This window comes from Triticum urartu, chromosome 7 (genome assembly GCF_003073215.2).
Source record: "Triticum urartu cultivar G1812 chromosome 7, Tu2.1, whole genome shotgun sequence".
Taxonomy (NCBI): Eukaryota; Viridiplantae; Streptophyta; class Magnoliopsida; order Poales; family Poaceae; genus Triticum; species Triticum urartu.
In genome coordinates this window covers 244,303,145-244,324,764 of record NC_053028.1, presented here as the reverse complement: position 1 = coordinate 244,324,764, position 21,620 = coordinate 244,303,145, and the positions used below count along the sequence as shown (strand labels likewise).

Below are 21,620 nucleotides of genomic sequence, written 5' to 3'. Positions count from 1 at the left end.
CTCACTACGGTGCAAGTCATGGCAAGGCAAGCATATAACCAGCAAGAAGGCACAATATGCTAGCTACACATGGCAAGAACAAAGGCATAGCATGCATGGAACACTAACGGTAGCATCGGCAAAATCGCAAACAAGTTGACGATCTGCCCAGATTAACAACGAAGCAAAAGTTGAGTTCGATTGGGTCAACCTAGAGCACTCCACATATGCAAACAAAGACATGGATGAATAGAGCATAACATAAATATCAAAACTCCCTTACTGATCATCCTCAAAAGAGGCACGGATCACTAGGAAACAAGCTGGACATATAGCATCACGGACTAAAATATCCCAGACTTAGTGAAAATCACTAAGTCCCTGAAATCAGCAATCTCAGGTACCTCTCTTCGCAAGCTTGCACAAGACAACACACACATCCTAAAAATGCATGGGTGGCACCTCTGGAAAGAAGAAAAAATGCTTAACAATTCATCCCAAAGGGGCACAGGCATATCATGCACGGATTAAACATGGAAAAAATGACAAAAGTGCATGATGAACTAACGGATCTACAATTTAACTCACGAAGCCTCCTTCTAACAGCATTTTGAGCATCAATATGACCTCAAATGCAAATGATGCAATGGAATGAAATGATGTACATGTCGAGGCGAAGATTTTGATATATCATACGCCCAAAACGGAGCTACGGTTGCGGAGATACGAGCAGTCAAAGTAGGCACAAAAATCAGAGGGGAGAAGGAGAAAGTCAACCGTCAGATCCAGATCCAGATCTAGGGTTTCGGCGGCATGGATCCCGAGGCTCGCCGGAAACACTGTAGCAGCCGGAGTCGGAGCTCGCCGGAGACGCGGCCGCCGGTCGGGGAGGAGGTTGCCGGGGCGGCGCCGGCGTGGAGGCGGGCGGCGCGGCGCCTGTGCTCCCGGGCGGCGAGGGGAGCCACGGGCGGCGGCGCGGAGGCGGCGGTGGTCCGCCGCGGCGGCGGTGGCGGGGCGCGGCGGCGCCGGCGGCCGACCACGGGGAAGAGGCGGCGAGGCGACGCGAGGGCGGCGGCGGGGCGACGCGGGCCTCGGGGGCCGGCTGCGGGCCTCCCGGGCCTGGCGGCGGCGAAGTGGGCGCGCGCCCACGTGGCGGCGCGCGATTTGCTGCGGCGGCGGGGCGGACAACGTCCGGCGCAGGCGGACACGTCCGGCCCGGCGCGGGGGAAGATGGATCTCTTTTTTTAGGAGGAGGACGGGGAAGAAGACGAGATCCGAAATGGGGGGTGTTTAAATAGGCATAAGTGGAGCTAGGAGAGTCCAAATGAGGTGCGGTTTTCGCCCACGCGATCGTGATCGAACGATCTAGGACATGGAGCAGAGTTTGGTGGGTTTTGGACCAATTTGGGGGGTGTTGGGCTGCAACACACACGAGGCCTTTTCGGTCCCTCGGTTAACCGTTGGAGTATCAAACGAAGTCCAAATGATACGAAACTTGATAGGCGGTCTACCGGTAGTAAACCAAGTCCGCATGACAAGTCTCGGTCTAATCCGGAAATGTTTAATCCCCACACACGAAAGAACGTTAGAAAAGGCCACCGGAGGAGAACGAAGCGCCGGAATGCAAAACGGACAACGGAGAAAATGCTCAAATGCATGAGATGAACATGTATGCAAATGCAAATGCCACGAGATGACATGATATACGATGACGAAAAACGAAAACAACACACCGGAGACAAAGGACCCGAACCCAGAAATAAATATAAGTAACGCTGGAACGGCAAGAGTGGATACAAATATGGGAAAGTATCTCTGGGGCGTTACAACTCCACCACTACGAAAAGATCTCGTCCCGAGATCTAGGACTGAAAGAACTCCGGGTACTCAGAACGGAGGTGATCCTCGCGTTCCCAGGTAGCTTCACGGTCGGAATGGTGAGACCACTTGACTTTGAGAAATTTGATTGACTTGTTGCGAGTCTTGCGTTCAGTCTCTTCAAGAATAGCAACTGGGTGCTCACGATAGGAGAGATCTTCTTGGAGCTCAATGTCCTCGTAGTTGACGGTGCGTTCAGGCGTCTTGAAGCACTTTCGGAGTTGGGAGACATGGAACACATCATGAACATTGGCAAAGTTTGAAGGAAGCTCGAGCTGATAGGCGAGGTCGCCTCTCTTGCTGACAATCTTGAAAGGTCCCACGTATCTAGAGGCAAGCTTCCCTTTGATACCGAAGCGACGAGTACCTTTCATAGGAGAGACGCGGAGGTAAACATGATCTCCGATCTCGAAAGCCAAATCACGGTGCTTACTATCATAGTAGCTCTTCTGGCGGGATTGGGCTACTTTGAGGTTATCACGAATGACTTTGCACATTTCTTCTGCTTCTGTGATTAAGTCATTACCCAGCAGCTGACGTTCACCGGTTTCAGACCAGTTGAGAGGGGTACGGCACTTCCTGCCATACAGAATTTCAAAGGGGGCCTTGCCCGAACTTGCTTGAAAACTGTTGTTATAGGAGAATTCAGCATAAGGAAGACAGTCCTCCCACTTCATGCCGAAAGAGATCACACAAGCCCTGAGCATGTCTTCGAGAATCTGGTTTACACGCTCGACTTGACCGCTCGTTTGAGGATGGAAAGCAGTGCTGAAGCGGATGTTGGTACCCATGGCCTTCTGAAAAGAATCCCAAAACTTGGAGGTAAAGATGCTGCCACGGTCTGAAGAGATCACTTGAGGAATACCGTGCAGAGAGACAATGCGAGAGGTATAGAGTTCCGCCAATTGAGCTGCAGTGATTGACTCTTTGATAGGCAGAAAGTGAGCCACTTTGGTGAGTTTGTCGATGACAACAAATATAGCATCATTGCCACGCTTGGACTTTGGAAACCCAGTCACGAAGTCCATTTCAATGTGGTCAAACTTTCATTCTGGAATGGCAAGAGGTTGGAGGAGACCAGCTGGCCTTTGGTGTTCTGCCTTCACTCTTCTGCAGACATCACATTCATTCACGAATTGAGCGATCTCGCGCTTCATTCGAGTCCACCAATAAGCTTGCTTGAGATCCTGATACATCTTCGTACTACCAGGGTGGATGGAGAGGAGAGAGTTGTGAGCCTCGTTCATGATCACTTTACGAAGTTCACCTTTGGGCACAACAATACGATCCTCGAAGAAGAGAGTGTCCTTGTCATCAAGGCGGTAGCACTTGTACTTGGACTGACTCTTGGCAATCCCAATCTTCACCTTTTTCACCATAGCATCAAGAAGCTGTGCTTGGCGAATCTGGTCTTCTAAGGTAGGAGAGACTTGAAGGTTGGCGAGGAAACCTTGAGGAACAACTTACATATTCAGCTTGCGGAAAGCTTCACAAAGCTCGGGTTGATAAGACTTGAGAATCAGACTGTTGCAATAGGCCTTTCTGCTCAAAGCGTCAGCAATCACATTGGCCTTGCCTGGAGTATACTCAATACTCGGGTTATACTCTTGAATCATTTCGACCCATCGAGTTTGCCTTAGGTTGAGATTAGGCTGAGTGAAGATGTACTTGAGACTCTTGTGATCAGTGAAAATGTCCACTTTTCTTCCCAATAGAAGATGTCTCCAAGTCAAAAGAGCATGCACAACTGCCGCCAACTCGAGATCATGAGTGGGGTAGTTCTTCTCATTAGGCTTCAACTGGCGAGATGTATAAGCAACAACTTTCTTCTCTTGCATCAAAACTGCACCGAGACCTTGGAGAGAGGCATCACAAAAGACCTCGTACGGCTTGAATTCGTCAGGCGGAGTTAGAATTGGAGCAGTGATCAACTTCTCTTTCAAAGTGTTGAAAGTAATATCACACTCCGGAGACCAAATGTACTTGACGTGCTTCTGAAGAAGATTTGAGAGAGGCTTGGCGATCTTAGAAAAGTTTTCAACGAATCTTCTGCAATAGCTTGCGAGACCGAGGAAACTGCGGAGTTGCTTCACGTTCCGAGGAGGTTCCCAATTCACAATTGCGGACACCTTCTCAGGATTCACGGAAATGCCCTTGGCAGAGATGATATGACCAAGATAAAGAACCTCATCGAGCCAAAATTCACACTTGGAGAACTTGGCGTAGAACTGATGTTCCCTGAGCTTGTCAAGAACCAAACGCAAGTGCTTGGCATGATCTTCCTTGTTCTTCGAGAAAACCAGAATGTCATCGAGATAGACCAAAACAAAGTCCTCAGGCCTGACGTTGCTGCACTCGAAATGCTTACACAGATCCACAAGCCAATCGTCAGCATCGGTTGCCTCAACACAATTGCTGAAAGTCTTTGGCCCGTTAGCAAGGAACTGGTTGAGTGTAGCAAAGTGACCCTGGTTGCTGCCTTGATTCCCTTGACTGCCTTGATTGCGCTCTTGGAGAATTTGCATGATCAGCTGAGTGTTTGCATTGGTTGCGGCCATCACAGCTTGCCATGCCTCTGGAGGAGGTGGAGGTGGTGGCGGATCAGGATTCGGAGTCGTGCGCGTTGGAGGATCCATCCTGAAGAGGTTGACCACCATTAGCACATAGACAGAAAAATATTGAAGCTGAATCCAACGGAATGAAAATTGCAACATAAAGTCTTCACATCCGAACAAAATGAACGAATGCATTTCTCTTGAAGTGGTCACATATTCCTAAATTGCGAAGCCACGAAGAATCAGGTAGAAGGGGGTACATCAACGAGGATGGAATCAACATATGACGTCAAAGCAAAACGAATGCCACAACTCGAAATAAAACCAAGGGTTGGCTTGCGGAATAAGCCGGAACAAATACATGATAGAAATTTCGTCCGAAGTTTTCGTGGTGGGACCTACACGGGCTCGATCGTACAACACCATCATGTACCAGGCAGTGCACATGACATACGAAGCGTCCCCGAGTCAGCATAGCCAAGGACTCTTTAAGACACAACGAGACCACTGTAAAATCGACCGTGAATAGGCGAACCACTAGACGTCGAACCCCAATTTCATATCATACATCTGTCGGAAAGATATCCTAAGGCTACTTGAATTCCCACCTATGAAATTCCCGAAATTTTCCCGGTTATGCAATCAGGTGTTGGGGATACAGGGGAAGCATAATATCTCACCCAAGCTAGCAAATCCTACATCCAGCTGTATCCATCCTTCAACACATAACCAAGAAACCTTCGGAAACCATCTATCTTAACCTTCGAAAAGCATCCGTTATACAAGTTATGGCGATACTCCCGAACTCCCGCCCCAGTACTGGGTGGCGTCGAGGTTATCTCACCAACGAACTGCATAAAGGAGATTTTCGATGTCGCGCACATATCTCAAGTATACCAGAATTGCAACGATAAAATTGTGACGACAACACCTCGGAGCTCAACTCCCCGGGACACTGCCACAACCCCTAAAGACAGGAGGCACCAAGAACAATGTTCTCATCACAAAACCATCGGAACAAAACCAAGATACTCGCGTGATCCTAAAATTTTTTTTAGTGAAATTTGAGAAGAGAAGAGTCAAAACTCTACGTCAGGATGCCTTACCAGAGCGATGAGGAGACTGGGAAGTAAAAAGAATTCCTAAGCTCTCCGATATATAATTCCTAAGGACTCAAAACATTTTTCTAGACACAACTCGGCTGCTAAAAACGATCAAGCAATGGGGGCTCCTAAGGTCGGGGAAGGCTCTGATTACCAACTTGTAACGCCCTCGATGCGGCTATAGCTCCCACGTGTCGAGGCACGACTTAGAGACATAACCGCATTGAAAGCAATGTCGCAAGTCAGGCAATCATTACAACATCCCATGTAATACATAATAAAAGGGGGAGATAACATAGTTGGCTTACACTCGCCACGTCACATCAGAGTACATAAATAACATCCATCAAGCAAATCACTCATGGCCCGACTACGGTGCCAAAATAGAAAAGACCCCCAACATGCGACAAGGCCCTGAATCGAACCCCAACTAGGCACCACTACTGATCATCGGGAAAGGAAACATAATAACGCTGAGAGTCCTCGTCGAACTCCCACTTGAGCTCGTACTCGTCACCTGAAGCGGAATCACCTGGACCTGCATCTGGAATTGTAGTATTTGTGAGCCACAAGGACTCAGCAATCTCGCACCCTCGCGATCAAAACTATTTAAGCTTATAGGAAGGATAAGGCAAGTATATGTGGAGCTGCAGCAAGCGACTAGCATATGTGGTGGCTAACTTATCCGCAAAAGAGAGCGAGAAGAGGAGGCAAGGAGCGAGCGAGAAACTAGAGGAACAACCTGCGCAAGCATAACTCCAACACCGTGTCCACTTCCCGGACTCCGCCGAGAAGGGGCCATCACGGTAACACACACGGTTGATTCATTTTAATTGAGTTTAGTTAAAGTTATCTACAACCGGACATTAACAAATTCCCATCTGCCCATAACCGCGGGCACGGCTTTTGAAAGTTCAATCCCTGCAGGGGAGTCCCAACTTAGCCCATGACAAGCTCTCACGGTCAACGAAGGAAAAGACCTCCTCCCAAGATGTTCCGATCAGACTCGGTATCTCGGTAACTCAAGACACTTCGACAGGTTAAAACAAGACCAGCAACACCGCCCGAATGTGCCGACAAATCCCGATAGGAGCTGCACATATCTCTTTCTCAGGGCACACTCAGATTGTCCTAGGTACGGGTAGGCCAGCCCAGAGTTGCCCCTGGTGGCCACCGGTAGCTGACAGGTGGACCAACACTCAGAGGAGCACTGGCCCGGGGGGGTTAAAATAAGATGACCCTTGAGTCTGCAGAACCCAAGGGAAAGAAAAGGCTAGGTGGCAAATGGTAAAACCAAGGTTGGGCATTGCTGGAAAAGCTTTAATCGAGGCGAAATATCAAGGGGTTCCCATTATAACCCAACCGCGTAAGGAACGCAAAATCCGGGAACATAACACCGATATGACGGAAAACTAGGGCGGCAAGAGTGGAACAAAACACTAGGCGAGAGGCCGAGCCTTCCACCCTTTACCAAGTATATAGATGCATTAAGATAACATAGCAATATAGTGATATCCCAACAAGCAAATAAAAGATTTTCCAATAGGAACGGCTCCAATCTTCACCTGCAACTAGCAACGCTATAAGAGGGGCTGAGCAAAGCGGTAACATAGCCAGTCAACGGTTTGCTAGGACAAGGTGGGTTAAAGGTTCAATCATGCAATTGGGAGGCTGACAAGCAAATGGTAGGCATCGTAGCAGTGGCAAAGCAAAAGAGCGAGCAAACTAGCATAGCAAAGATAGTAGTGATTTCGAGGGTATGATCATCTTGCCTGCACAGTTGTCAGAGTTGACTGGATCCTCACAAGCAAACTCAACGGGCTCCTCGGTAGCGAACTCGTCTCCCGGCTCTACCCAACAAGACAAACAAGCAACAAGGATACAATCAACCACGTGCAAGACCAAGCAATATGATGAAATGATGACATGCTATGCGGGATGCGATGCGGGATGCAGAATGCAAGATATGACAGGAAATGCATGAACCTGGACTCAACTTGGAATTCTAAGGGTGCCACTGGATAGAGGGGATGAAATCGCTTGAAAAAGATATAAAGATCATTGGAATCGGAGTTACGGTTTGGAAATGGCAAGCGTTTTAAGATATGACACCGGTCTGCGATTTACAGCAAGTAGGCAACTAAATGCAACGAAATGAACATGCTACAGCCACCAAATATGAAAACAAAATACATGGCAGTGATTTACACAAGATGTTTAACAAAACACTAGCACTGAGACATAGGCAAATTCATCCATTAAGGGGTTCAAACAAGCATGGCAAAAACGAATATGCAAAACAGATTCCAGACTTAGTGAAATTAACACTAGCCTGAAATTTCAGATCACGAAGCCCTCTTCGGAGCAGCAAAAAAACATGATAGATAACCTGAACATGACAAGTAAGAACATGGCATGGAGCTACTCAACAAGCTTAACAAAACGCCCAAAGTGACCTAGGGACAAAAGGGTTCACAAGATACTCTACCGAGCTCACGAACATAGCTCGAACACAATCAGTTTTCAGACTTAGTGAAAACTGAGACATGCTGAAATTATAACTCACGAAGGCATGTAAACGAGCTCGATGCACTCACTACGGTGCAAGTCATGGCAAGGCAAGCATATAACCAGCAAGAAGGCACAATATGCTAGCTACACATGGCAAGAACAAAGGCATAGCATGCATGGAACACTAACGGTAGCATCGGCAAAATCGCAAACAAGTTGACGATCTGCCCAGATTAACAACGAAGCAAAAGTTGAGTTCGATTGGGTCAACCTAGAGCACTCCACATATGCAAACAAAGACATGGATAAATAGAGCATAACATAAATATCAAAACTCCCTTACTGATCATCCTCAAAAGAGGCACGGATCACTAGGAAACAAGCTGGACATATAGCATCACGGACTAAAATATCCCAGACTTAGTGAAAATCACTAAGTCCCTGAAATCAGCAATCTCAGGTACCTCTCTTCGCAAGCTTGCACAAGACAAAACACACATCCTAAAAATGCATGGGTGGCACCTCTGGAAAGAAGAAAAAATGCTTAACAATTCATCCCAAAGGGGCACAGGCATATCATGCACGGATTAAACATGGAAAAAATGACAAAAGTGCATGATGAACTAACGGATCTACAATTTAACTCACGAAGCCTCCTTCTAACAGCATTTTGAGCATCAATATGACCTCAAATGCAAATGATGCAATGGAATGAAATGATGTACATGTCGAGGCGAAGATTTTGATATATCATACGCCCAAAACGGAGCTACGGTTGCGGAGATACGAGCAGTCAAAGTAGGCACAAAAATCAGAGGGGAGAAGGAGAAAGTCAACCGTCAGATCCAGATCCAGATCTAGGGTTTCGGCGGCATGGATCCCGAGGCTCGCCGGAAACACTGTAGCAGCCGGAGTCGGAGCTCGCCGGAGACGCGGCCGCCGGTCGGGGAGGAGGTTGCCGGGGCGGCGCCGGCGTGGAGGCGGGCGGCGCGGCGCCTGTGCTCCCGGGCGGCGAGGGGAGCCACGGGCGGCGGCGCGGAGGCGGCGGTGGTCCGCCGCGGCGGCGGTGGCGGGGCGCGGCGGCGCCGGCGGCCGACCACGGGGAAGAGGCGGCGAGGCGACGCGAGGGCGGCGGCGGGGCGACGCGGGCCTCGGGGGCCGGCTGCGGGCCTCCCGGGCCTGGCGGCGGCGAAGTGGGCGCGCGCCCACGTGGCGGCGCGCGATTTGCTGCGGCGGCGGGGCGGACAACGTCCGGCGCAGGCGGACACGTCCGGCCCGGCGCGGGGGAAGATGGATCTCTTTTTTTTAGGAGGAGGACGGGGAAGAAGACGAGATCCGAAATGGGGGGTGTTTAAATAGGCATAAGTGGAGCTAGGAGAGTCCAAATGAGGTGCGGTTTTCGCCCACGCGATCGTGATCGAACGATCTAGGACATGGAGCAGAGTTTGGTGGGTTTTGGACCAAATTTGGGGGGTGTTGGGCTGCAACACACACGAGGCCTTTTAGGTCCCTCGGTTAACCGTTGGAGTATCAAACGAAGTCCAAATGATACGGAACTTGACAGGCGGTCTACCGGTAGTAAACCAAGGCCGCATGGCAAGTCTCGGTCCAATACGGAAATGTTTGAACCCCACACACCAAAGAAATCTAGAAATGGCCACCGGAGGAGAACGAAGCGCCGGAATGCAAAACGGACAACGGGGAAAATGCTCGAATGCATGAGATGAATGTGTATGCAAATGCAATGCACGAGATGACATGATAAGAGATGCATGAAAAAGAAAACAACACACGGAGACAAAGACCCGAACCAGAGAAATAAATATAACTTAACACCGGAAACGGCAAGAGTTGGATACAAATATGGAAAGTATATCTGGGGCGTTACACTAACACTCGGTCATCCTCACAAGCATTGCAGAATTTCTCTTGTCGACGAACCAAGTTCGGATAAATCCATAGGTTCTGCAAGCCAAACAACCATCTATCGTTCCTTCACAACTCTCAGGTTTTGCGTAACTCCTATAAGATCGTCTATCGATAAGGGCATATCCACTTCCAGGGTTTTTTTTCCTTCAGCAAGAGTGTGCTTGCTTCTTGGCAGGTCCTGGGGCCTGTGAGTTATGGCACATCTCATCACTTGTAGACCTTGAACTCATTATCGGGGCAACTGATCGTTATTCCAACATCCAACTTCCTAGTATTCTTAAATCCATCCAATTGTACTGTCTTCCTTCCGTCTATTGGCACCAAACTAAAACGTGATTACTCAAACTCATCATGGAATTTCCATTGATCCATATTTCCAACATCATACCTCCTTTATATCCAATAGTACTTCCTCTCTTCATCCTCGTGGGGTATCCCTCATACCGAGATAAAAACTTATACTTATGAAGTCCATACTCCACTTCGTGGAACATCATTATCCTTTCCGCGGTCAAGCGTCCTTACAGGGGAATATTGGCCATCTCTGCATGGCACTTCTTCAACTGGGAAACGTGAAACACATTCCTGAACTCCTGACAGTCCTTCGGGTGACTCCAACTTGTTGGCCACTTCTCCCATATGCTCCAAAACTCGGTATGGTCCTACAAATTTCGGGGCTAACTTTACCTTAACTCCAATTCGTTTAACTCCTCGCAGAGGGAACACATGAAGACATGCTCTGTCTCCAATTTCATAGACTACCTCCTTGAGTTTTTAAGTCTGCATAACTCTTCTACCTGGACGGAGCTACTTTCAGTCTATCTCGAATCAACTTAACATTCTCTTCCGACTCCTTTGATCACCTTTGGTCCAAACAACTGTCGGTCTCCAACTTCATCCCACATACTCTTGGGGCATCACACATATCGAGACAAAACTCGTATTCATTTTGTCCGAAATCCATTACAGGGTACTACCACCCTTAAAATGCACAAATCTTCCATAGACCATATTTCTCTTATCCTCAAAAGGGTCAAAATTCTTCTTCATAGAGTAACAACTCATAAGATCCATATCAGTACCAACGATGCTAACTTTATTCACTCTCAATTAATTACAATCTCTCGCTTTTCCATTACATGTCTCAACTCAACACCTCAAGAAAATGTCCTCACTTCTACCACTCCATTACTTCTGTTGCAAACTCAACTATCTAGCACAGGTTTCCTTCTCCTTCGGACAATCTCTGGCAAAGTGTCCTGCTTCATTACAACAGAAACATATTACTTCTGGGAAGATTCGAGGTTTCCTTGTGATTATATAGCCTACTTGGGTCCTTGGCTTCCTTTTTGGGCAATTGTTGTGGTAGTGCCCTGACTCCTTGCACTTATAACAGGTGACATGACTCAGATCCTTCCTGGAATCCAATCTACTTCTCTTTCTGGACTTTTCCATTCCAATCAGGGCTTCTATTTCCTGTGAGTCATACTCTACTTCCTCAGTCGGGAATTCTACTAGATTCCCATTCATACAATTTTGGGAGATGTGTCCTTCTTCTCCACATGAATAGCAAGACTTGGTGCAGGGTTTACTTAGTTCTTCTTTGGGTGTGTCCTCCACCTCGTCCTTCATCGCAGGTTCTTTTAAAATTCCCATTAGAGCTCCTTTCATTGCTTCTTTTTTCTGCTGGGTGGTTCTTTGTACCATGGTGCAAATGTGACACTGTGCAGGGTAGTGGGTAGTCCCTTCACACAAGAAACAAGTGACCTGCCTAGTTGGGCATTCTTCAGCTGGGTGACTTCCTTCACAATTAGGGCATTCATCCTTGTGTTCTTTATGGTTGTGTCCTATTTCTCCACAAAGCTTGCATGCATAAGTTTTCTTCATATCCTTTCCATAAGGCTTCAATTTTTGGGACACAAACTGAGACTTTAGCAAAGTAAACTTAAATTCTTTCCAAGTGGTTACTCCTTGCCATCCATTGATGGTTTGGTACATCCTCCACCAAGTAGCAGCACCTCTTTCAAAGCATTGAAGAGCATGCTGGGCCATATCCTTTCCGACTATAGGGTTATTCTCCATGTGATCCTCCATGTTCTGAATCCATTGGTCCGTCTCCAATTGACTCATCCGTCCAGAAAATATAAGCTCATCTTCATTCATCCTCTATTGGGTCCATGGGTTTGGGGTGAGATAAGAGAGATAGAGAGGGATGCACACAATACAAACAATGGTTTTGAAAAGACAGATTTTTATTGTGGCTGTCGGAAAACAACAATTAAATGACAACTCACAATCATCGCATCTAACGTGGGTATATAACAGGGGTTTGGTCTTCTAATGGTCAACATTGCCAAACTCTTCAAGTCTTGTTCATGTCTCCAATGGCTTCTTCCGACCATACTTGTCTTTCTCAAGTTCTTTTGCCAGATCATCTCTATTGACGCAAAGTCTATCGTGGCGTCCTTCAATATTTCTGGAGTTGCATTCCAAACTTCTAGGTTTCAACATCCTTGGCATGAACCATGTCCTACTGTCCTTTAGTTCCTGACGAATCTCCGGTATCTCGAGGTTCTGCTCCTCCAGCTTGGCTACTTCAACTTCTGGGTCCTAAGTTCTTCACGAAATGCTTTCTCGTCAAATACAACTTCCTGCATGTCCATCTTAACTTCTTGATGTAACACTTCAGATCCTGGTGATACACCATCTAAATTTAAAACTTCATCTCTTGCTGATAGGTACTCCATCAGCCTTCTACCATTTAATCCTTTCTGATGAAATGCATCCTTAACTCAGCACGGTGACAATAGCATCAGCGGATGATGACATCACGGATAACCATGTTTCTGCTCTTGTCATTCCCATGAGCTATCTTGCCAGTTGATATCTCCTGCCTTAGGGTTTTCTCGACAAAACTTTGAGTTCTCAACTCTCCATGTTTTGGTCTTTCTTCAATACACCTTGATCTCGGGTATTAACAACTTCCATAGTCTGCCAAGTTCCATAAGGGTAGCCTTCCTAGGTCATACAAATCTGGGGATTCTTCAGAGCCTTCCAATTCTACTTGTCTTCGGCCTTCAACCGTTGTAGTTTCCATTATTCAGATGCACGGAAAATACTCTTAGTCGTCCGATATCTCGTACTTCTTGGGGTGGTCTCATCAGTCGAATCTTCGTGTGGTCAAAAGGGGAAAGGGGTATAGTCTCACTAAAAGGAAATTTTTGAATAAGCTCGAAAGAGAAGAGAGGTAAAAGATCTTTTTGAAAGGGGAAAGTTGTAGAGAAAAATCTTTGCTATGGGCTTGCCAGTTTCTAGGGTCACGTCCTACAGTCAACATGTGCTCTGATACCATCTTGTAGCGACCTGACCCGAATGGATCAAGTCTCTGTGCTGAAGTGTCATCCCTGGATCGGTATGCTGACACACACAATACTCGAAGGATTTCTAACAGAGGTAAATCACATGTATAAAGTAACGTAAATACTATTACCTCAATCCTTATAGCGGAAGCAACAAGGTTGTGGATTCCCATCAACACCAACGGCAAAGTTGAGTGTAGAAATCGTAACCCTAACGTATCACTTACTCGTCGTAAGATAATCCTGCAACATGAGACGTTGCAGCCACAGAGGGTCAGTACATTGAATGTACTGACAAATTCACACCATAGAGAATGATGAATAAAGGCTATCACTACATGCATATTTGGCTGGTGGAAAAGCTCTATGGTTATAAGGTTTTTGCGAAAAGCCAATTTTTCCCTACTGCAAAGGAATACATTTTAATTAACTATCATGGTGGTTGTTGAACATTGAGAATGGTTGACAGCATTCTCAATCCCAATTAAGCATCATCATTAAAACCCAACAATATTCATTTAAAGTAACGTGATGAGATCAACATGATAATCCCAGAACTAGATACTCAAGATGTCCATAACCGGGGACACGGCTAATCATGATTAGTTTATACACTCCGCAGAGGTTTGCGCACTTTTCCCCACAAAGACTCGATCGCCTCCGTTGGTTTCTCGCACTACATGGTGTTTGAGAAACGGATGACCGAGACACAGTCTTTCAGAAGCGCTAGCACCTTACGATTCGGGTAGACCGTACACCTACATCCCCTACATCTGCTAGTCTACCCTGTAAGAGTTCGCACGACTTAGTCAACTATGCCAGAGCCCATAATGCTTGTGGCTGCACACGGAAGTTTCTAGTATGAAATAGTCTCATGATCCCTTTGAGCCTGGGTGGCGGTCCAAAAGAAAACAGGCAAGTCCTGGAATACCCAGGTGCCTCAATCCACCCAGATGTGTGTTTAAGTTGCCACCTTAGATAAACCATTAATTAACAAACTCACATCTGTCATGGATATCACTCACCCAATCCACGTCTACTAGCATAGCATGGCATAATAAGCAAACGTAGAAGTAACTCCCAAAGGTTTGATAATAAACAGGTAATAGGTACTACCTCATCTACTTCCCATCCCACAATTTAATTAGATCCTAATCATGCAACGTGTGAGGATTGATCTAATGCAATAAAACTGCATAGTAAAAGAGGTATGATCAAAGTGTTACTTGCCTGCAATGTTGATGAAGATGATTCGCACTCAAAACTCTTGATAGATCTACTCGTCACACTCCGGTCAATCTATCGTAAGCAAGCAATAGTAACCACACATAAGCAATCACTCAAAAGACCAGAAAGATCGAAGAAGTCGATTCAGAAAACATCAAAACCAAGCAAATAGCTCTTGCAACATAAAACAATTTCTAACAGTACCAAAATTATGTGAATTTGGCCTTATTAGAATGTTTAGGTCAAGAGCTTCGATTTGCAAAAAGAATCAACTCAAACGGAGCTACGAAACTCAAGTTATGATCAAACGAAGTTTGAATTCAAATCTGATCTAATTCAAAATTTAAAATTTTCAAAAACATGTTTGGGTTGGATTACTAGATAGAGGACATCATAACGAAGAAGTGGGCGTTGGTTTCGTTGGATTTGGGCAAACGAGTAAAAAGTTATAGTCGTTTGAAAACCAGGGGCTGATCTGTAATTAAAGTATTCACAACTAGGTCCCTGGCCGAAAATAACAGAAAAAGAAAAAGACTAAAAGGTGAACGTTCGTTAACTAGTTCTTAAATAGAGAACGTTCTCTAAATAGATCTAAAAAAACTAAACCGTTTTTTTTAAAAACAAAAACCGAACCAAAAAAAAACCGGCGAACCGGGCGGTTTTATTACCGGTTCGACAGCGGGTCGTCGGCGGCGGCAGATCGGCAACGGCGGCTCTCCGGCGAGGCAGGGCGAGGCGCGGGGCGATGCAGCGCGGGGCGGTGCTGCGAACGGCGGGGCGGAGTGCGGCGCGGGCAGCAGCAGCGGGCGGCGGCGCATGCGGCGTCGGCGGCGAGAGGCGGCGCAGGCAGCGGCGAGATGCGGGAGGGGCGGCGCGGCGCGGCAGAGAGAGAGAAGCCGGGGCGGCGGCGGCGACTTTATAGGGGAGGGGAGGAGAGGGCGGCTTGGGCGAGGGGCCATGGAGAGGCGGCGGCGCAACAGACTCCGGGGAGGAGTCCCGGTCGGGGACGACGGGCGAGGCGGCGCGGAGCTGCGTCTTGGCCTGGCTTCGGCTGGGCCGGCCCAGTTGGCGGGAAGGTTTTTTTTTAAACATTTTTTTAGAGAATAAAAACAAAAACAACTAAAATATTATATAGGCATATAATATACCAAAATTTTCAGAAAAAGATTTCCAACAACATGGACATTTTTCTAGCATTAAATAAAATACACACAAAATCAGACAATTCAAAGAGTGCTACTGGTCCAATGAAATCCAGTAAAAATCATTTTTAAAAATACCAAAATGATTTCAAATTAATTTTCCTCCAATTTTCTAATGTAGGGAATCATGTTACCATATTTTCCATATATTTTATTTTTGGAGAAAAATAATTTGAATAAAACTCAGATAAATCCAAATTGAAAATTAATTCCAAAAGGACTTGAAATTGATTCTTTGAAACTCCCAACTCAGATTTCATAATTTGAAGAAGTCATTTTATCTTCTCTCGTGAAAATCATTGAGTTGCATAAAGTTTCTGAATTGGAAAATATTTTCCAATGGAATTCAAATATTTTTCAAACACCCTTTTCATTTTTTAAATGGAAGAAATCATATCATCTTCACTCAAGGGTTTTGTATTTGAAAAGAATTTGAATACACGAAGATCAAAAAGCAAATATGAAAGTTTGGGAAAGTCCTTTTATTCCCTCTCATTTAACTTTCAAAAGTTTCGAATTCACTCACTTTCAGACAATCAATCAAACAATCAATCAAATCTATCTATTTATTATAACATTCCAAAATTTAGAATTTTGGGATGTTACATTTATGATGCTAATTTACAAATGTTTTAGATGTTGCATGTGAAATTTGGTGTTGTTGTGTAATGGGATGTCTAGCTATATGTCTATATGGTGTAACTGAGTGCTGAAGCTATATAATGTTGTATTCTGATGTATTTCAATTATGAAATCCTGGTTACCGTAATACAAACATGAAATATAATGTGTGTTTGATATGAAATGTCAATTTGATTACTAAATGCAATAAAAATAATAGGCCTATTAGCCTGCTTATTAGGTTTTTCTATTGCAGACAGTTATTGAGACAACATTGTGGACGATGACATCAGACAACCCAAACAGTTTTCTATAAAGCAAACGTATTGGATCAATGAACAATCACACACAACTTCCTCTGGACAAATGTTTACATTAGGCCACTTTGCACAAACATTCCACATAAAAATTGTGTGTGATGGATAGTCTATGCAATACAGTTTGTTGTAGGCACCGTGCGTGATGCAGCAATAACGCAAACAATAAAATTATAAATATCGTCTACAATGGTAACACTATCATAGACGATGTGATGCGACAAATTATGACATGCATTAGCCTTTTTGCAGTCAAATATATAGTCAAAATTTGCTTTGAAATAGGACAAGACTAATAAACCCAAACGAAGGTAGTAAATAGGTACTCTCCGTTATTGGACCCTGCGTATTTTGGGTCATACTTTGACCATTGTAAAACTAAGAAAATATAAATTATGTGATACAAAAAGTATATTGTTGGATTTTTATTTTAAAAAATGTTTAAAAAAAATATATAACGTAAGAGACACATAGCTGCAATTAAGGTACACAAATAAATCCACTCTTCATGCAACGTTATACAGAATAAGGGATCAGAATCAATACTTAGACCCGCGACATCACAGATCGATAAGCTGGAGATGGCCTAGCTAGTTCATCTCGGTCAATTAACACTAGCAACCGGTCTTCTGCCCAATTTATTCGACAAAGACAACTAGACAACCATATATCCATGCGAATCTAGCACAGAAACACTCCATTTCCGTCGTCAAAACGAGCAAACAACACAATAGCCGAGCCGTCACCTAGACATGGCAGAAACATCTGTAGTGGTAGGCGCTGTTCATCGGATCGGTGGCGTCGACGGGGACTCCACGAGCGCTGCACCTGTACCGGCAACCCCGGCACTCGTTGTAGGTGCACGTCGGAGCCCTCGACCCCACCAGCCGCCGCCTCCTCCCGCGCCGGTCCATCACCGCCGTTGGCCAGCTCCCCGCGGCAGGTGGTCCTCCTTCTGGTCTTGCTAAGCCCTGCATCATATATATGTTCATACAAGAATGGCGTCGAAAATCAATTAATAGCTGGTCTGAACTTTCCCAGAGCATCCTTAATTTCGTCGTACTACTATACATACTCACGGAGACGGGATGAGAGGAAGATATACATGTACTCCTATTTCCTATCCTATATGCACAAATAGATCTAACAGCTGACTTGCTTGCATACTGTGGTACTGGGTGTGATTTGCATGGAGCTAGGCATCATTGGATTTGATAATACATAATCACTTAATCAAAGAGTGTACGTGGGCATGCATGCACGAAATGCACCGGCCATGCATATGCATTACCTCATGTTCTGTCTCGAGAGTCCAAGGCGAGAACGGACGAGCAGCTAGAACACCACCACCACCTTCATTCCGTCCATGTAGAGTACATGATAGAAGAACAAGATACAAATCAGTAAGCTACTACGAGCCTTTGAATGAGTTAATTAACAAGAGAAGGCAGGCAGCAGTAGAACGTGTGCATGCATGCTAAGAGTACGTAGAACGCACCAGTGATAAGCATAGCAAGGAGGAGGAGATAGCAGATCAACAGCAGCCTATTTCTTCCCACTCCAGTCATTTTCTCTTTCCCTTCAGAGAGACCTAGCTAGCTAGCTAGCTACATGTGATCACTCCGAACAGAAGGCAGGCTGGTATATATAATATTGTCCATGTGCGTCTTCATTTGTAGATAGAAGTGAACGATAAAAAGATGAAGGAAGGGAAAGGAAGGGGTCTCGAAAGGAAGGAAGGTAAAAAGCTCGGATGCATGGTACCGTAAAGAGAAAAAGACAAAGCATACAGTGCACGATTTGTACGTTCTATAGTTCTAGGGACTTCCTGGAAAATTACGAAACTACCCGCCATGAATGTGTACTCGTGATACTTCTCGCATAGTTGTAATTCGTATGTGCTAGTTTCAAGGTATTGAAAGCTGATGCAGATCGTTTATAAACATGTGACCGAAGTTAATTAGTCGATTGAGCGTGTAAAGCCAGGTCACTGTGAATGCTCCACGCCTAGTAGGAAAGATGGTTTTGGGGTCTCTAGAAAAAGTGAAAAAATGTCTCTCATTGTTGGTATACCCATAATGTCACGCTATTGTTTTTCATAGGTGGAACCAGAGAATACCCTTATACCTCTCACAATGGATAGTATCATAAAATAGTTCCATACATATGATACTAGTCTATCATATTACTTCCCTAATGCATAGTATCACAGAGTAGTATCATATCATCATTACTTGTTTGTAGAACTCCAATACAAAGTTGTGGCTAGGATCTATTTCTCCTTAGATTGTCTCATTCGACATGCTATGATATGATATCATAATATGATACCCAGTCCATTTCTTTTACTTTGCATATTAGTTTCTTCTTAAGTCACTTTAATATAAATTTTGATCAAATTTACATTAAAAATATTTACATCTACAATACCAAATAAATACAATATAAAAAAATTCAATGATGAATCTAATGATATTGATTTGATATTGTGAATGTTGATATTTTCCTTATTGCGCTGGCCCTTGGCTCATTGGCGTCGACTTCAACCTCATTGCCACGGCTTCGGACAAAAGCAACGACCGGTTGCACCGTGGGGCCATTAATAGATTCCGTCGTTTTATTGCTGACGAGGAGCTTCGGGACATCTACTTACATGGACGGCGGTACACTTGGTCGAGCGAGCGCGACTCGTCGACCCTTGAGCGCATTGACAGGGTTATGTGCACCTCTGGCTGGGCTGTGGAGCACCCTTCCTGCTTCCCGCGCTGCCTTTCTTCCGCCACTTCCGATCATGCGCCGCTTTTGCTTGACTGCACCCCGCGTGCCCCGGGGCCTCGCAGGTTTCACTTTGAGAGGTTTCGGCCGAAGATGGAAGGCTTCCACCAGATTGTGGCCAGCGGTTGGGAGTCGGCCCGGCTGACGAGGACCCTTTCCGGCGCGTTTTTGCCCGTCTCAAGTCCACCGCCAAGTCACTACAAAGCTGGAGTGCGCGCCACATTGGTCACATGGCGCTTCAGCTGTCTGTGGCCCGCGAGCTCATTGCGCGGCTTGACATGGCGCAGGACATCCGGCCGCTGCTCCCCGCCGAGGTCTGGTTCCGGCGACGTCTTAAGTCGGCCTACCTAGGGCTGGCGTCCCTTGATCGGTCCATTGCGTGTCAGCTCATCCGCTGCTCTTGGCTTCAGGCCAGCGAGACCAACACCGCCTTCCTCCGGGTGCGAGCGGCGCACCGGAAGCAACGCTCCAGGATTCTGTCGTTGCATGTGAACGGCCAGGAGATTTCGGATAAGGAAGCATGTCCGAGGCGATCTATGACCACTTCTCGGCTGCGCTGGGCACTCCTGACTCCCGCGCGTTCACCCTGGACCTTGATGGATTGGATCCTCGCACCTTCGACCTGGTTGGGCTGGATGTCCCGTTCTCGGAGGACGAGATTTGGACGACGATCAAGTCACTGCCGTCCGGCAAGTCGCCCGGTCCCGATGGCTTCTCTCCGGAGTTTCTTTGCGCTTGCTGGGATATCATCAAGCCCGACATTTGTGCCCTGTTCGCCAAGCTCTACTCCCTCAACGGCCGGGGCTTCCAGAAACTCAATGAGGTATTCGTCACGCTGCTCCCCAAGCGCCCGAATGCGGCTTGTATTGCGGACTACCGCCGCATCAGCCTTATCCACATCATCGCCAAGCTTGTAGCCAAGGTTCTCTCCCTACGCCTCGCCCCGCGCCTCGGAGAGATGATCTCGACGAACCAGAGCGCCTTCATCTCTGGAAGATGCATCCATGATAACTTCCTCCTCGTGCAACAAATGGCGCGCCGCCTCCATAATCTCAAGCTGTCCCGCGTCATGCTCAAGCTGGACATTGCCCGTGCGTTTGATTCAGTCTCTTGGCCCTTCCTCCTCGACATCCTGCGACATCTGGGTTTTGGCCCACGTTGGAGGGAGTGGATATCCATCCTCCTCGGCACGGCAAGCACACGGGTCCTCCTCAACGGCTGCGCCGGGCCCCCTATCGCGCACCACAAGGGGCTCCGTCAGGGCGACCCTGTTTTCCCCATGTTGTTTGTGCTGGTCATCGATGTCCTAGATCGGCTGCTCCAGCGGGCTGTCGCCAATGGCGTCCTCGCCGCCTTACCCCGTGCCACATGGCATCTAGCATCTCCCTTTATGCTGACGATGTCGTCATCTTTTGCCACCCGGACGAGCACGACCTCGACATGGTCCGCGAGCTTCTTCGGGTATACGGCGTTGTCTCAGGTGTAACACCCCGGATGTAACTTTCCCAATTTGTACTCCAACTCTTGCCGTTTCCAGCGTTAAGTTATTTTATTTTCTCGGGTTCGGGTCTTTGTTGCCGTGTGTTGTTATCGTTGTCATGCATCTCATATCATGTCATCATGTGCATTGCATACGTGTTCATCTCATGCATTCGAGCATTTTCCCCGTTGTCCGTTTTGCATTCCGGCGCTTCGTTCTCCTCCGGTGGTCATTTCTAGCTTTCTTTCGTGTGTGGGGATTAAACATTTCCGGATTGGACTGAGACTTGCCAAGCGGCCTTGGTTTACTACCGGTAGACCGCCTGCCAAGTTTCGTATTATTTGGACTTCGTTTGATACTCCAGCGGTTAACCGAGGGACCGAAAAGGACTCGTGTGTGTTGCAGCCCAACACCCCTCCAATTTTGCCCAAAACCCACCTAACTCTGCTCCATCATCTAGAGCGTTCGATCACGATCGCGTGGCCAAAAACCGCACCTCATTTGGACTCTCCTAGCTCCCTCTATGCCTATAAATAGGTCCTCCTCAAAAATCTCGGACCCCCCTCCCCGAAACGCTAGATCCACCCTCACCGCGCCCGCCGGACATATTGCCACCGACGGACATTGTCCGGTCCGCCTCCCCGCTGCCACATGGCACTCCGCCGTTGGTCCGCGCCCCGCGGG

At 46.7% G+C, this 21,620-nt stretch overlaps 1 protein-coding gene across 1 annotated transcript; it reads right to left on the bottom strand.

Annotated features, from left to right (window-relative positions):
• Window positions 1–17,200: 17,200 nt before the first annotated feature.
• LOC125524745 lies at window positions 17,201–18,313 on the bottom strand. The gene is made up of 3 exons (XM_048689779.1): window positions 18,180–18,313; window positions 17,973–18,034; window positions 17,201–17,652 (listed from the first exon to the last, which is right to left on the bottom strand). Exons 1-3 carry the CDS (start codon window positions 18,247–18,249, stop codon window positions 17,428–17,430), a joined length of 357 nt encoding a protein of 118 aa, XP_048545736.1. The 5' UTR covers window positions 18,250–18,313; the 3' UTR covers window positions 17,201–17,427.
• Between the last annotated feature and the right edge of the window lie 3,307 nt (window positions 18,314–21,620).

Bases quoted from the DNA above. Each gene is read 5' to 3' on its own strand.
- LOC125524745 (XM_048689779.1), bottom strand. From the start codon at position 18,249: ATGACTGGAGTGGGAAGAAATAGGCTGCTGTTGATCTGCTATCTCCTC. The intron at 18,035-18,179 runs GTGCGTTCTACG...GACGGAATGAAG, and splicing joins CCTTGCTATGCTTATCACTG to GTGGTGGTGGTGTTCTAGCT. The intron at 17,653-17,972 runs GTAATGCATATG...TATATGATGCAG, and splicing joins CTCTCGAGACAGAACATGAG to GGCTTAGCAAGACCAGAAGG.